The sequence below is a fragment of the Manihot esculenta genome, chromosome 7 (assembly GCF_001659605.2).
Source record: "Manihot esculenta cultivar AM560-2 chromosome 7, M.esculenta_v8, whole genome shotgun sequence".
NCBI classification, from domain to species: Eukaryota; Viridiplantae; Streptophyta; class Magnoliopsida; order Malpighiales; family Euphorbiaceae; genus Manihot; species Manihot esculenta.
In genome coordinates this window covers 2,319,417-2,335,218 of record NC_035167.2, presented here as the reverse complement: position 1 = coordinate 2,335,218, position 15,802 = coordinate 2,319,417, and the positions used below count along the sequence as shown (strand labels likewise).

Below are 15,802 nucleotides of genomic sequence, written 5' to 3'. Positions count from 1 at the left end.
TTGCATAACCATGATGCATGAAAGATGCTAAAAGTAGTTAATATCTCAAATTAAAACGAGTAATAAGTTTAGTTCCACTCACCTCTGGCTGTCTGGACTGACTCTACAGGTTCAATAAACTCTGGAGCAGTACTCACTGCTGCTCTCTCTGGTTCCTCTGATCTGTGTAATCACAGAAAGACTCAAATGAGGGACCAAACTTACTTAAGAATAACTCTATTAAACTCCCCAAGAATCCCCTTAATCTCACTCTAAAACTCATGCAAAGCATGCAAAAGAAAAGCTGAACAGGACACTTTTGGCGGCAGGTTCGGCGGCCGAATGTCCTCTCCAGAGACGAAACTCATGCACCTTCGGCGGCCGAATCTCAACTTTCGGCGGCCGAACCCTTTCGGGGGCAAGTTTCGGGGGCCAAAAGGCTCTCCAGAGACGAAAGTCTCTAACCTTCGGCAGCACCTTTGGCGGCCGAATCCCCCAAACAGAGCCGAACTTCAAAACTCTCGGGGGCAAGCTGTGGCAGCCAAAGCCACCATGTAACAGGTTCGGCGGCCGAATGAACCTTCGGCTGCCGAACCTGAGTTCATCCAGAACTCAGCCCCGACGGCAACCTAGCTCCTCCATCCCCTCAACCTCTCTAAACATGCATATATCAATACCTCAACACACATATACTCAAGTATATGTCCAAAGGGGTCCAAAACTATCTAAACACCCCAACAAACATATCAAACATAACACATAATCATGCTTACATGCATAAATCATCAAAACCATCATTTTTCACCTAAACATGCATCTTTAACCAAACCTCCATAAAACTTCTGTAAAACATTAAAACAAGTTCAAGATCTTCACTTACCTCTTATAAACAGGAAGATGAACGATCTGAACAAAGAAAAATGGATCAACTCTTCTTCAAACTCATTAAACCTCAAAACTTGCTTTTTTAACTTCAAAACCTTCAAAACCTTTGAAACCCAACAAAATCCCTGCATGAGCAGCTAAAACACTTGCAGATGAGTCATGAGAGACGTGGCCTATCCCATGGCAATGATCTGAGGCCAACATCTGTCCAAAATACTGACTCAGCTGGCTGGACAACTCAGCTTCGGTTGCCGAATCGCATGCAAAACCATGCAACATTCGGGGGCCGAACTTGAACTTCGGAAGCCGAACATTGGGCACTTTCGGCGGCCGAACTTACCTTCGGCGGCCGAACTTGGCTCATCTGCCTTGGTTCATTTCAACTCAAAACTTAGTTCCATATAACTTTAAAACATTAAAACATACAACATTTCTTTAGAAAAACATAAGTCCTTCCCTTCTAGAGGATTCCAACACCCTGGATTCCACCGGACGACAGGAATTTCGGTGTCGGACTCTAGCCGGGTATTACATTATCAGTCAGAGGAAATTTGTTTTTGATATTTTAGGTGATACCGGCATATTACATGCTAAGAATGTCTCCACTCCTTTATTCAAAGGTTTGAATCTTAATCCTTCTACTGGTGATTTACTTCTTGAACTTGATAAATATAGGCAGCTAGTTGGCAGATTATTATACATTAACACTACTAGGCCTGATATTAGCTTTGTGGTCCATTATCTGAATCAGTATATGTCTAGTCCTAGAAAGCCCTATTGGGATGCCACTTGTCATGTTTTACGATATCTTAAGACATATCCAACTAGGGGATTATATTTTTCCTTCACATTAAACTTGTCTAATCTTTCAGCTTATTGTGATGCACATTGACTACCTGTTCTTTTTCTAGGCAATTTATTACTGGATTTTATATTTTTTTAGGAGACTCTCTTATATGTTGGAAGACCAAGAAACAGAAGGCAACCTCTAAATTTTCTGCCGAAGCTGAATATCGAAACATGGAGGCGTTGTGATGCACATTGACTACCTGTTCTTTTTCTAGGCAATTTATTACTGGATTTTATATTTTTTTAGGAGACTCTCTTATAAGTTGGAAGACCAAGAAACAGAAGGCAACCTCTAAATTTTCTGCCGAAGCTGAACATCGAAGCATGGAGGCGTTGTGTGTGAACTTTTATGGATTTCATATATATTAAAAGATTTGTGAGTTAATGTATAATTTTCTATTTTATTGCAATGTGATAGCTATTAATATAGCTAACAACCCCATTTTTCATGAGAGAACCAAGTATCTTGACGTCAATTGTCACTTGGTCAGGGAATAGCTCCAAAAAGGTTCTATTGCTCCTATTCATATGTCATCAACCTCTTAGCTTGCGGATGTCTTCACCAAATTATTGACCACTCCACAAAACTCCAATTTTTTATTTCCAAGTTGCATCTAGTTGTTTTGCCCCCTGATCCAATTTGAAGGGGAATGTTAGCATGTAGGGTTAGTGGGATTCTAGAAGGTTCTAGTGTATTCATGTTTAGTAGACTCTAGTGTATTCTTGAAGACACTTTTATATCTAAACATCCTATAAATAGATACTCTATACATACAGTAAAAGTCTTTTCACAATACAGTACTCAATGCAAGTAGAGTATTTTCCATCAAAATAAGAGTATGATCTTTAAGAAGAAGATGATGAAGTTCATTGTAGAGCAAAGTGTATAGCTGATGTATTTGTACTATATTTATGTTCGTATAGATGGATTTGTACTATATTTATGTTCGTATAGATGGTAGCTATTAGTAAGTGCATGTGGTTTGCACATAACTGAGACTATTATAAAAAAGCTTGCACATAGATTTATAGGAGATTTATTATTTAGTCTCTAGGTATTGCTATTATTTATAAATTGTCCTTACCTTTTGCGTCCTTCAACAATTTAATTCTTCCATCCAATTTCAACCTATTTTCTATTAAAAAAGTTGGTCAAATGATTGAGAAGAAATTAAAAACCCAAAATTGTCCTCTCCCACAATTTAGCTCTCTTAAAATTTTCATCTCTTCCAATAGAAATATAAAGAATAAAAAAAACAATTGCTTCCAATGGAAATATAAAGAAAAAAAAAAAACAATTGACACAGCAAGGCAATGCAGCTAAATCAAATGTTGATCGGCACATTCCTTCACAAATGATGATCATTCTACTTAATGCACATATGCTAATCGCCAGATAAACTATGGTTAACATACAGATGTAGGTTTATCCCAGATTCAAAAAGCAATACATCAACTAATGTTTAAATCCCAAATCTGAATAAAAATAAATATAATTACTCAAAACTTTGAATTTGGGAAATCAGGATTTGTAGTGAATTCCTCGGGCCCAATAGCAGCAAGCCCAACGGGTCTGTGAGTGAGTCTTGGCATTTGAAATTTTGCTTTCTCTCCCTTGGTTTAAGATTTTCCAATTTCTTCAATGTTATTAAATCGATCGCAAACCACCATTGCCATCTCCTCTATCTAAAATTCCTCACTTTTTCCACAAAAAAAAGATAGAAAGATGGGTTTTTTGTTTATAGGCTTCTGGTGCTGATGGCAATGGAGGGATATATAAGCTTGCTCTGAGATCGACATGGCTGTGCATCGACATGGACAAACATGAGCTCACTCAAGATCTTCGGTTATGCAAGGAAATTAACCTACTAGAGCATGCAAAGCCAACCATTATTGAAGAACCGCTCCCCTGTGACTCTGAAATTGAAAGGAAAATTTTGAGGCAGGAGCATAATAAGGATGAAACGATACAGAGAGAAAAATGAGGGATTTTCTTAATAAGCTAAAGAGAAAGGGTAAATTAGAAAGTTTCAAAAGTTTCTCTCTCCTTTTGCTGAGATTTTAACGGAAAATTGATTATAAATCTCCCAATATTTATTTATATATATATATATCAATAAAATCTCTTCTATTTTTCTCTCTAGAGCAGGAGATCCAAAAAGCAGTTAATTGTTTAGCCATCGATCTCTCATTTTGCTTAAATCGATAGTCGGAATATTGTGTTTTAGTCATCGGAGAAAGGAAAATGGAAGGTACTTGTAATAGCAACTTGGATGCTGGCCAAGGAGCTAATGTGAGGGACGAATCGCAATCCATCAGAACTGAAGATCCTCTGTTGTAGCAGTCTTCGGATAGTGTGATTCTTGCTTATGTGCGACTAGTAGCTAGGAGCTAAAACTGAAGTTAGGGTTTCATCGTGGATGTTAAAATTGATATCTAAAGATCTAGTGGAAGCGTTCATTTGCCCGACTTCTGCCAGAGGGTTGTGATTAGAGATTAAAAGAGAAGTTTTGGGAAAGTAAACGACCTCAAATTTATCAATTACAAAGAAAAATTGCTTCTACCACCCAAGAAAATTCCCTTCTCAGTATATTTTACGAAACTGAAGGTATTGTGGCATGAGCTAAGATCAGTGGATGTGTTACCACCATGTACATGTGGTGTCTTAAGTTGAAGAGAATAAGGGTTGAAAGACCAAGCCTGCTGGATTAAGCGATCAAAATTACGGTTAAGCAACTCTCCAATTCATGCAGAATATTATATAATATGTCAAACCTATTTGCTGTTGAATTTCATGGAAGAGAGCAGTTCAATTTTGCTGATATATTTCATTTCGAAATTAAGTAATGCTATCAAGATTACAATAAAGCTTACGAGCTCTTGGCTGCTGGACCTTGCATTAACAAAATTAAATTGGAAGAGTTAACCTTGAGTAACCTTGTGCCCTCGTCCTAAAATTTACAGGCTCAGTGAAGCCTTGGCAAAAGTTTAAATGAGATGGCCTGTGAAAAAAAATCAAACGATAGTAGCTCAGAGTTCAATTATCCTCTTTCTAAACCCCTGGAAGAGGGAAATTCCATAAATCAAACGCCAGAAGCTGCATTACAAGTTTCTTTTCCTACCACAAAAATAAGGACTCAAAATTTTCCTCATCCTTTAAACAAAATATTAAGGAAGACATGAACTTCATTGAAGAGATTTTACAAGAAAGCATTTCCTTTGAATATTGTCATTACAAAGTATGCATATCCAACAGGCCCTACATATCCTTTAACTACATTTCACTCCACAAAGTGGATACTTCAAATGGACCAGATCAGAAGTGGAGCACACAAATTTCCTGAATTATAATCACCTGAACATACAGAAGGGGCCCAAAATATGGAACCCCACAAGTTACCACCTCCTGTGAGTCGGCTTGCATGAATTTGTGATTTTCAGCAACGACTACCAGGTGCACATGAGGATATTAATTATCAAATGGAAAGGGGCAAGAAACAGTGGAAAAACAATTTGTGCAAATCAGGCAGAGAGATGGGATGAAGACTGGAGCAACTCGGCTTTACCCCACTCGAGGAGAAAATAATGATGGTTAATGTGGCAGCCCAAGGCAAAATGGTGGCACAACAAATCTCTGGTTAATGCATTTATCTAAGTGCGGAGTGGGCCTGTCACAGGATCTCGGCCAGAATTAGCATCCTTATATTTCAGGGAAAGATTTGCAAACTGGGATTCAATGTCCCTGCTGTTAGTTCGGCGATGGCTGGAAGATGGTTGCTGCTGTGGCTGTGGTTGCTGTTGTTGCTGATACAAGGTTCGTAGCCTTCCAATTTCTCTCTCCAAAACTTCATGTTCCACTGAAAACGTCCTCTAAAAGTTTAGCATCCATGAAATAACCCAAAAAGCAAAAGCAAAAGCAAAATCCATTTATGAATGATGATGAACTGTTCATTGTGCAGGATCCAATCAGGCCTAAATTTCAGCACTAGACTGGCCTAGTCAACACAATAAATATCTAATATATTTTATTCAATCAGGCAATCCTGGTTGGGTCAAGCCATAAACATATAGCAATCTCAAGCCTGATCCACCTTTTGACTGGGGTGGGCCTCGATTCAAGGACTCTAGCTAGAGCAAGGCTTTTATTCAGGCTGGGCTAGAAAGGTTCCCAAGCCTGTGAACAGATTAAAGGATAGGCATTAGGCAGATGTGAGATTTCCTCATAGTGATTTGCCTTTTTCTTTTAATAGCTTCATTTACTATACTAAGAGGTTCGAGAACAACAACACTTTCAAAGAGGAAACTATGATTTCAGGAGGCAGAAAATCATTTTCTAGCACTCATGGTGACCAGCAAAAGGTGGAATAAGATTACAAACCCACATGTCCTAACTAGCCAGTACCCATCTACTCCCGAACCCAACCTCCTCCCCCGATCCCCACCAAAACAGGGAGAAACAACTTAAAACTGTTTTGAGATAGTGGAAAACTGAACAACTAGTTTTCTGGCTCTGCATTTGGAAAACTACCACATGTAAATATGAAACTCTTTTCTACTTTTCTTAGCAAACTTTTTCCAAAAAATTACTCCAATTTTCTGTAAGTGAAAAGCCCCCTACACTCTCAGGAAAATCTATGCCAATTAAACAAAATAATCAGAACGAAGACTTGATGTATACCCCTATTTGATATTTGTAGCTAATTAATTACAAGCAGCAATAGCTTAGTACTTCATCAGTTTACTTCATTATTTGCAGCAAAGAATAATCATAATATGAGTTTCTTCTAGTAATTTTAATCAACGAAAATATAGGTGTCATACTGTAATGTTCTGTCTGTTCTGTCCCATACCCTCAGTATTCTTAGAAGTGCAGAACAACAATGTCCACTCGTGTATGTGTATGCAGAAACACATGTCAAACATGCACACATGTCAAACATGCACACATGTAAACTTAAAGAGTATGAATAAGTTCAAACATAAAGAGGCAAAAGGCTTTGCTTCTCAATCTGAAAAAGCAATGAAACTAAGCCCCTTAATGAGCCAATCAAGGCAAATTAAACAAGAGTCAAACCGGGACTGGTTTACTCTTCCATTACAAATCTTGCAAGTTATGTAAGGCAAGGCTCAATGCAACTTCATAGAAACTGGACCACGTTATTTGACAACAACTTTCTTGAACTAGAACTAACATCAACCTTACCCTATCCATTACTAATTTGCCAAAAAGAATGGCACTATCATCTGACAAAAGGAACAAATTGTCAATAATTTCAGTAGCAAGAAGCAATTCTTTAATGATACCAACAAGCCAAAAAATATTAAAGCCTTCCCACAAGATGGTAACAATTTCCAAAAAATTGTACAAGAAGAAAAGAAACCTATTTCCAATATTTTAGTCACAGGGACAACCTCCTATTATGGACCACCAGAAGTAAAACTTTAATGGACCTCTTCTTTCAATTTCTATTCCTCTATGCCAAGGAAATGGATATAATTCAATCTCCATCAGATCATCTCTGGTCATTCCCAAACTGTTTCTATTTCTACATATCAAGTTCTTCATACACTGGATGATGCAGTTCTTAACATTCTCTCTTCAAATGACATGAATCACTAGGCAAATACTGTGTAAGGGCACAACTAGAAGCATGCCCTCTTGCCTCAAAATCTTCCCACTTCCTTTGCAGTTGTACCACAGTTATGTTGAACATGGTTTTGGTGGATGAAGAGTGGACATGAAGTGGCAAAAAATATATATACTATTCCTTCCCAAATTCTGTTAACAAAATTTCTAGCGATATTTAGGGCGACTGAGTCGGAAAATGAAGGCCTTTTGGAATTTTTTGAGTCAAATGACAAACAACAACAATAAGTAAGCTTTTTCTTTTTCTTAGAAAAACAACTAAACCTTGATCCCAAATTAATTAGGATAAGCTTTACGGGTCCTCCATCGCCATTCTGCTCCGCTAGACACCAAATCCACATTAATAATTACAAATGACAAACAAGATCAGCTAAAAACATACCACATATTCTACTCAAATAAGCTTCTCGCAATGAAACTACTGTTTGAGTGAATCACATCTGAGTTTCCAAGTAAAAAGTGAAGGGCAACAAAATAATATTTTCAACACCTAAACAAGAAGAAATTGAGAACTAAACTCACCGTATTTGATAAGCTGCTCCTGAGCTAAACTTTCCAAACGTTGCTTGAGAGCTTTATTCTCCATGCTTAGAATAAGATTTTGCTGGTTGAGAAATTCAACCTGAGCTGAAACTTCAGATCCTTCTGCCTGTGGAGTACAAGATAGAAATTAGAAAATTAAACTGGTCCAAGCGTTGCATATTACATAATTTTTTTAAATTAAACTCTAAAACCACAACCATATTTAGCTTTTATAGATCGCAAATACTTGCCTGTACAGCTTGTACATTCCTTTCCAGCTCAGCAATGTACTGAAGTTTCCGAACCATATTTTTCTTAGGTTATTCACACATTATTTAATTTATTTTAATATATCATTTTTATTATTAAGTTATAGTTTTTTTTATTTGTTTCATTTAGTTATTAATTTATTTATACAATTAAAATTATATGAAAATAATTTTTAATGGGTTAGAATAATTTTTTTTAAAAAACTTAAATGTCAATAATAAATTCTGTATTAAAATATTATATTATTTTAATAATTTTTTTATAAATTTGTATATTATAATAATATCAAAAAGAAATTTTCTTATAATAAATATCATTAAAAGTCAATTTTATATTGATCAACCATATATAATTAATCAATAATATATATTAGAAGATATATTTCGATTATTGATAATGATATCATTAAAAATATACTTTAATTAATGAAAAATAAATAAGAATGATTATAATTTAATTATAATAGTTTTTCATTTTTTATAAAAATTTATTTTTTAAATATAAATTTTTTACATATATTAAAAAAATTAATTTATTTTATTAATTTTTTAATTACTATTTAAAAAATATTAAATATTAAAAAATATTTTAAATATTTATTTAAAAAATAATAATTAATGATAAGTTGATAAAAAATAATATAAAATTAAATAAAATTATAATAATTAATTATATATCATTATAATAAAAGAGAGTTATCAATAATTTTAGAATAATAATAAAAAATTAATCAAATAATAAAACAGTAGATATTTATTTAAATTAGGTTTCTAAACTAATTTTCTAGTTCCGTCATTGATTATCTGTAAGACTTGTGAAAAAAATAAAAATAAAATAAATTCATGAAAATATAGATATGAACAGAAATATAATTCTGACTTGTAAGGTTAGTTCATGTTTGCATCAAAATCTGTGGGTCCCAATCAATTCAAGTTCAACCACACTCTTTCACTGCTTAGATTCGGCGACGGCGGTTGATAACAATTATTGTCTTCTTTTTGGAAGTTTTCGCTATAAAATCTTTATGAGTTGTTATCAAACTCATATACGCATGCTTTTATCTTATGCCATCCCATGGTCTTGTTAGCATGTTCGTAGGGTTCTAGAAAGTTCTAGTATATTCATATTTACTTGATTTTAGTGTATTTTTTAACACACTTTTATATCTAGACATTTTATAAATAGATTTCTATTAAAATAAGATGATATTAGAGCGGGTTATTTCTCTTTAGCCTTTAGCTTTTTTCTCTCGTCCCGAAAATTTTCTCTAGATCGAGAAATGACAGACAGTAGCTCTACTAGGTCACAAAGCCAGTCAACTCCGATGAGAGGCGTCTGCAAAACAATCGTCGACAACACATTGATGCTGCAAAACTCTAGATCACAATCCGACAATGGTTCTCATTTCCATTCAATTAAACGACATTAATTATAGAAGCTAGAATCGCATGATGAAAATCGCTCTCGGTGCTAAGAACAAGCTTGCGTTCGTGGAAGAAAAAATCATTGAATCTAAAGATGGATCTGAAAATTACAAGAAGTGAGATGATGCAATTACATGGTAACGTCATGGATTCTCAACTCTATCTCGAAGGATCTCGTTGGAAGCTTCTTGTATGCCACCACCACTCGAGAACTTTGGGTCGAATTAGGAGACCGACATGGCGAGAGCAACGGGCCGATGATTTATCAAATCAAGCAAAGAATAACATCGATCTCCCAAGAGAATCTCTCGATGACGACGTATTACAGTAGATTTAAAGCAAATGTCGGATGAATTAGCCAACATTGTCCCGATTCCTCCATGCAGTTATGGATCAAAGAAACTTGCAACAAAAATCCACAACACCAATCATCTAATGAAATTTCTAATGGGACTCAATAATGCCTTCGACTAGATTCACAGCCAAGTATTGCTTCTGGATCCATTACCGACGATAGTGAACAACGCCTTCTTGATGGTTCTGCAAGTAGAGTCTCAAAAGCAAGTTCAAACCAACCTCACAAAGCATACTGAGGTTATTGCCCTAGCTGTCCGATCTCAAGGTAATATGTGTGATTATAGGAGATATGGGCCATTGTGATTACTACAATTTAGATGGGCATACACGAGCAGTGTGCTTCAAGCTGATTGGTTATCCAAAATGGTTCAAAAACAAGAATAAACAATTCACTAATCCAGGGGCATTCAAACTAAGATATGCAACTCATATGTCACACATCGAATATCATAACATAGAATCAACGCTAGAAACACCATTAGCAGGCGCTAAATCGGTTGCCATTACTGAATTGAACAAAATGGAAGAGGTCAATGCAAAGCTCAAACTACTATAGCAAGAGATAAGTAGGCTGATCAAAGGTAAAGTAGTTCCTATGATAAATATAGTCAATTCACATTTAGGCTACTCTTACAATCCAACCGATTTTTTTTACAATAACCTCAATCCCTATCATTTCAATCATAAAGTTTCTTCTTCGATTTTTGCTTATTGTGCCATGATAACTGAAACAGAGGCATGGATTGTTGACACTGGTGTATTAGATCATGTCACACTATATAGGCATCATATGATATATATGGGTTTTGTTTCTACACCAGTAACTGTGCACTTGCCGAATAGCTCTTCCACACAAGTTTCACACAATGGAACTATAGCATTACACACACATACATGAAATTAATTGATTAATTGACAAAATTACAAGATACAAACTCCCACATTAAAATCAAACCTTCTTTTTTATAAGAAAAAAATACACTGATTATGATTCGTCATCCAAAACTAAGCAAATAAAAAATAAAACACTATTTAGTTTGAAGAAATTTAGCTATCCCATTCACAACAACATTCTACAACTGAAGTATAGGTAAAGAAGTGGGCTGATACCCATAAAAGACTTCAAAAGGGGACATTTTCAGAGCTGAATGATGGTTGGTATTGTACCACCACTCAGTGATAAGTAACCGCTTAGTCCATGAATGGGGTTGCTAATAAGAAAGACATCTCAAGTGCCCTTCCAAGTTTTGGTTCAACCTTTCAGTTTGGCCATCAGTCTCCTAGTGATATGCTGAGCTATAGGCCACCTTGATACTCAACTTCCTTAATAACTCTCTTCAAAATAAACGAGTGAAAATCTTACTCTTGTCCGTTCTAATGGAAGTTGGCAACCCGTGAAGTTTAAAGACATTATCCAAGAATACTTCTATGATGGAAGCAGAAAAATGATGCTTTAGTGCAATAAAATGTCCATATTTAGTAAACTTACGGATGACAATCAAAATAGTATCCAATCCTTTTGACATGGGCAGTTGCTTTATAAAAAAAATTTACCTATTTAATTTTATTGAAAAAACTGAGAATCAATAACCAATTTTATATATGTGTTTTGTATATTAGCAATTTTCCTTATAAGCATATATATATATATATATATATATATATATATATATATATATATATATACCTTATAATTTTTAATAATAATAAATCAAAACGAAATTAAAATTTGGATTTAATATAAAAAGAATTCAATAAAATGGCAAAAAGTCTAAATTAACTCTTAAAATCTGAATTTTATTTTTTTTGTCAAAATAAAATTAAAAATTTTATTTTTTAAGTTTTAATAAGTGATACCAGAATAAAATATTATATACAATTTCTGTAATTTAAATATTAAGTATTATTTATTATTTTTAACTACAACAAAAAAATTAGAAAATACAAAAATATAAGAATAAAAATAGTAAATAGTTTTAATATTTAATATTACAAAAAAACTTTATCATTAAAATAATTTTTTATTTAAATGTAAATTTAAGGTTTTATATTATGCTTATTTAAACACTGTTGAGCAAATTATGGGTACTTTTTATAGAACCATATCCAACAACTTAGATTTTGAATAAAATTAGTGAATTTATGTTTCTCTAACATTGATAATTAAGAATAAATTACACTTTAATTCTTAATTTTTAATATATTTAATTAACCAATCCCTATATTTTTAAAATTAAATATTTAAATCTCTTTATAATCAGTTGGTCTAAATTAGAAGTCTTTCTATTTATTTTTAATATTAAAAGTATAACAATATCTGTATTACTCTTTCTAAATAAATAAATTACACTTAAATTTTTAAATTTTAATATAATTAATTAATCGATCGTTGTATTTTTTAAATCATACACTTAAATTTCTCTATAATTAATCCATCTTGATGTATTATAATTTAAACATTTTAATTCTTCATTTTTTATTTAAAATCATAATTAAATCTTTATTAACTTTTATCTATAATATTTTATTTAACTAATTTTTAATATTTTTTATTCTTCAATTTTTATTAATTAAAATACTTTAATATTTATAATTTTAAAACTTTTAAAAAATATATATAATTTCAGCTATTTTTAAGTAATATTAAATAATTTTAAATATATTGTAAATTTTTATAAAATTTATTTTAGAAAGAAATTACACATCAAAAATTATATTAATTGAATATCCACTAATTTTGAATTAATATTTATAATGAATAAAAAAATTAATTTTAAATAAATTAAATATAAAAAAATTAATAATTTAATTTTAAAAATATAAAAACTAATCATTTAATTATATTAAAACTTTACGAAAGTGATCAGCACCGTGATTTTATGGAGCTGAGCTCACAGTCAGCAAAGAAATGCGTGTGTCGGATGACGTAAGCAGCGTAGCTGAGCTGAGTGAAGCTCACCATCACAGCCGCAATTTTGGATGGTCAGGTGTTAAACATAACCTCAAAATAATACAATCACTTTTAGGCTTTACGTTGACCATGCTAACGTGAACTCAAGAAAAATTAAGCCTTTTCAAATAATATTATATTTCTTTTCAATGATGAAGACAAATACTTCATTTTCAAAACTCATGATATTAAACTGTAGAATTGGATAATCTTTTGTTAGTTTTGAGCACATGTGATCTTTGCCATATCATACCTGAGAAAAGAAGAATGATGTTTTCTTATGAAAATTTCTTAGTCAAAATAAATCTTTGGATTAAAACTCTCTTTGTTTCACCGAAATTATTTTTCAAAATCTTTTTTATATATTTTTTTTAACATATGAGGCAGTCTAATAAATTATTTTATGAAAATATTTTTTTAAACATCAAATATATTATTAATATATTTAAAAGGGTGATTGTGCTATCCGTCTCCCAACTTTAAAAAATTATTATATATTTTTTTTATTATAACCACAAGTATTATTTTATTAATATTAAATTTAACTTTATAAAAGAAAGTGCTACATACAAATATTTATTTTTTATAAGGTCTATCAAACTCATTTAAAAACAAACATCAAATAATTTATTTAATTGTTTATTTTAAATATAACAAGTTTTCACCCAATCTTCTTTAACCACATGGAGGACCTACGAATAGAATAAAATCTGAACACATTGCGAGCATGATGTACTTTGCTAGCTACCTTCTTTATTATTATTATTATTATTATTATTATTATTATTATTATTGCATTATTCAAAATCTTAATAAGAGTGGATTCAGATGGATTGAGATTTTGATGGGTTCATCGTTGACCCATGATTGTTTTCTTATAGGTCTTTCCATATAGGATCTTGAGGAGGGAAACCTCTAAAATATGAAATAATGGTCAAAGTTTACTAAGGTATTTCATGGAAACCCTCCGACGCTCAAATTAAATCTAAAATTATTTTTAGAGATACGTTAATACAAAGAGAAGATAAATGACAAAGGGGTATTCAAAAGGGATTTTCAGAGGACATGTATTATGAGAGTTCTTCTGTGAATGTGTGAGAGAGAGATTACAAAGGAAGGGCTTTTCAAAAAGAGATTAACCTCCTTTTTGGAGCTAGAGTAGGGAGATATATATTGGGTGATCATTTTGATGGTATCCAGCATCAAGTCCCATTAGATCGGATGTGGATAGTCTTTAGCAAGTGTATCAGGCGGCTCATAAATGACTGACAGGTTCAGCCCATACCCTATCTATCGTATATGTCACGCTAGTCAGATACTTTGCACGCACATTTAATACTTTGGAGGGAGTTAGAGGGGTTGACCATCGAGTTGGAGGTCAGCGCCTTATCCTGGTTTCACCACGTCGTTCTCGACTCATCTGACCTATATAGAGATGAGTTCCTTCCGGTCATTGAGGTCGGCCATGTCTACATTCAATACCTCGTTATAGTATGAGCTTTGAAGAGATTTGCCCATCCACTTTGGGATTTGAAAAGGTTGGTCAAAGTTTGTATTTGTCTTCAGATTATATCAGATCGTGCTCGGCCTTTGGTGAAGTCGGTAGTCTTCGTATTTAATTTTCATTTATGGTACAAGTCTTGAAGTGATTGGCCTATTCATTCTAAACATTGGTGAAGTCAAGAGTATTGATGGTCTAATCTTCATACTCCATAGATCGGGTTTTCCACTGCCCGGTCGAACTGGATGGAAAAGTTTCCACGTACCTTTCAAACCTCATGTACGCATATACCAACATGTTCATGATCAATTATATAAGGCTTTCATCTAAGATTTTAATTTTGTAACTAGTCATGATAGCAAAATATACTTTGAGCTAAAGCAAATTAGTGTACAACTTGGGTAATTCACGCATGTCACCTCTCTTCAACAATTGATGGATCGCTCTTGGTTTGAACTTTCCTCTCACACTGGCTTCTTCCTTCTATCTGACTTTCACCATGTGGCTTTTAGATGTAGCCGGAGATTCTTAGGTCTTTCCCCCATCTCTCTTCTCTCTAGTCTTTCTTGTTGCTGGTTGTTAGCTTTTCTGGGTTTTCCATATGGATTTCAATGGGTTTTGTAATACCCGGCTAGACTCCGGTATCGAAATTCCTACCGTCCGGTGGAATCTCGGATGTCGGAGACCTCTAGAAGGGTAGAACCATGCTTTCATGAAATGTTTTCATGTTTTTAATGGTTTTAAGTATGAAAGAAAAGGAGTTTTTACATGAAAAGTCTTTGGAGGAAAACCCAGGTTCGGCCGCCGAAAGTCAAGTTCGGCCGCCGAACATGCATGCGTTTTGGAGGCACGTTAGGCCCCCGAAAGCATGAGTGAGGAAAGTCCAGGTTCGGCCGCCGAACCTCATGTTCGGCCGCCGAACATGGCATGCATGCGGAGGCACATTCGGCCCCCGAACGTGGTCTGGCCAGCCACTATAAAAGGGTCCCTTAGCCGAAAACGGGCGAGTTTTTCCCCATTTTCGGCCAAGGTGAGCTTTCCGCCGCCCCTCACCCATTTTTGATGTTCTTCCTCTAAATCTTTCAAGATTTTCACTTGTTTTCCCTTGGTTTTGAAGATCTAAGCTTTTGAAACAAGTTTTGGAGCTTTGGGAACTCAGGAGCTCATTTTCGTGGATCTCCAAGTTTAGGTCGTCTCCCTTTCGATCTTCAAGAGGTAAGAGCCGATCTTAAGCTCCTTATGTGTTTTAAATAAGTTTTATGCAAGATCTATGGGTAGAAATGCATGTTAGGGTATATGTTAGGTTTATGGGTTTATGTTGTGATTTGAACAATGTATGTTGGAAATGTGTTGTTTGAAGTGTTGTAGTTGGGGTATATTATAGTTTGAGACCCCTAGGTGTGATGTATGACGTGTAT

The 15,802-nt window shown here is 33.9% G+C and overlaps 1 protein-coding gene across 1 annotated transcript; it reads right to left on the bottom strand.

Annotated features, from left to right (window-relative positions):
- Positions 1 to 4,884: 4,884 nt before the first annotated feature.
- Positions 4,885 to 8,119, bottom strand: LOC110618628. Its single transcript, XM_021761802.2, has 2 exons — positions 7,883 to 8,119; positions 4,885 to 5,570 (listed from the first exon to the last, which is right to left on the bottom strand). Exons 1-2 carry the CDS (start codon positions 7,944 to 7,946, stop codon positions 5,365 to 5,367), a joined length of 270 nt encoding a protein of 89 aa, XP_021617494.2. The 5' UTR covers positions 7,947 to 8,119; the 3' UTR covers positions 4,885 to 5,364.
- Positions 8,120 to 15,802: the final 7,683 nt, after the last annotated feature.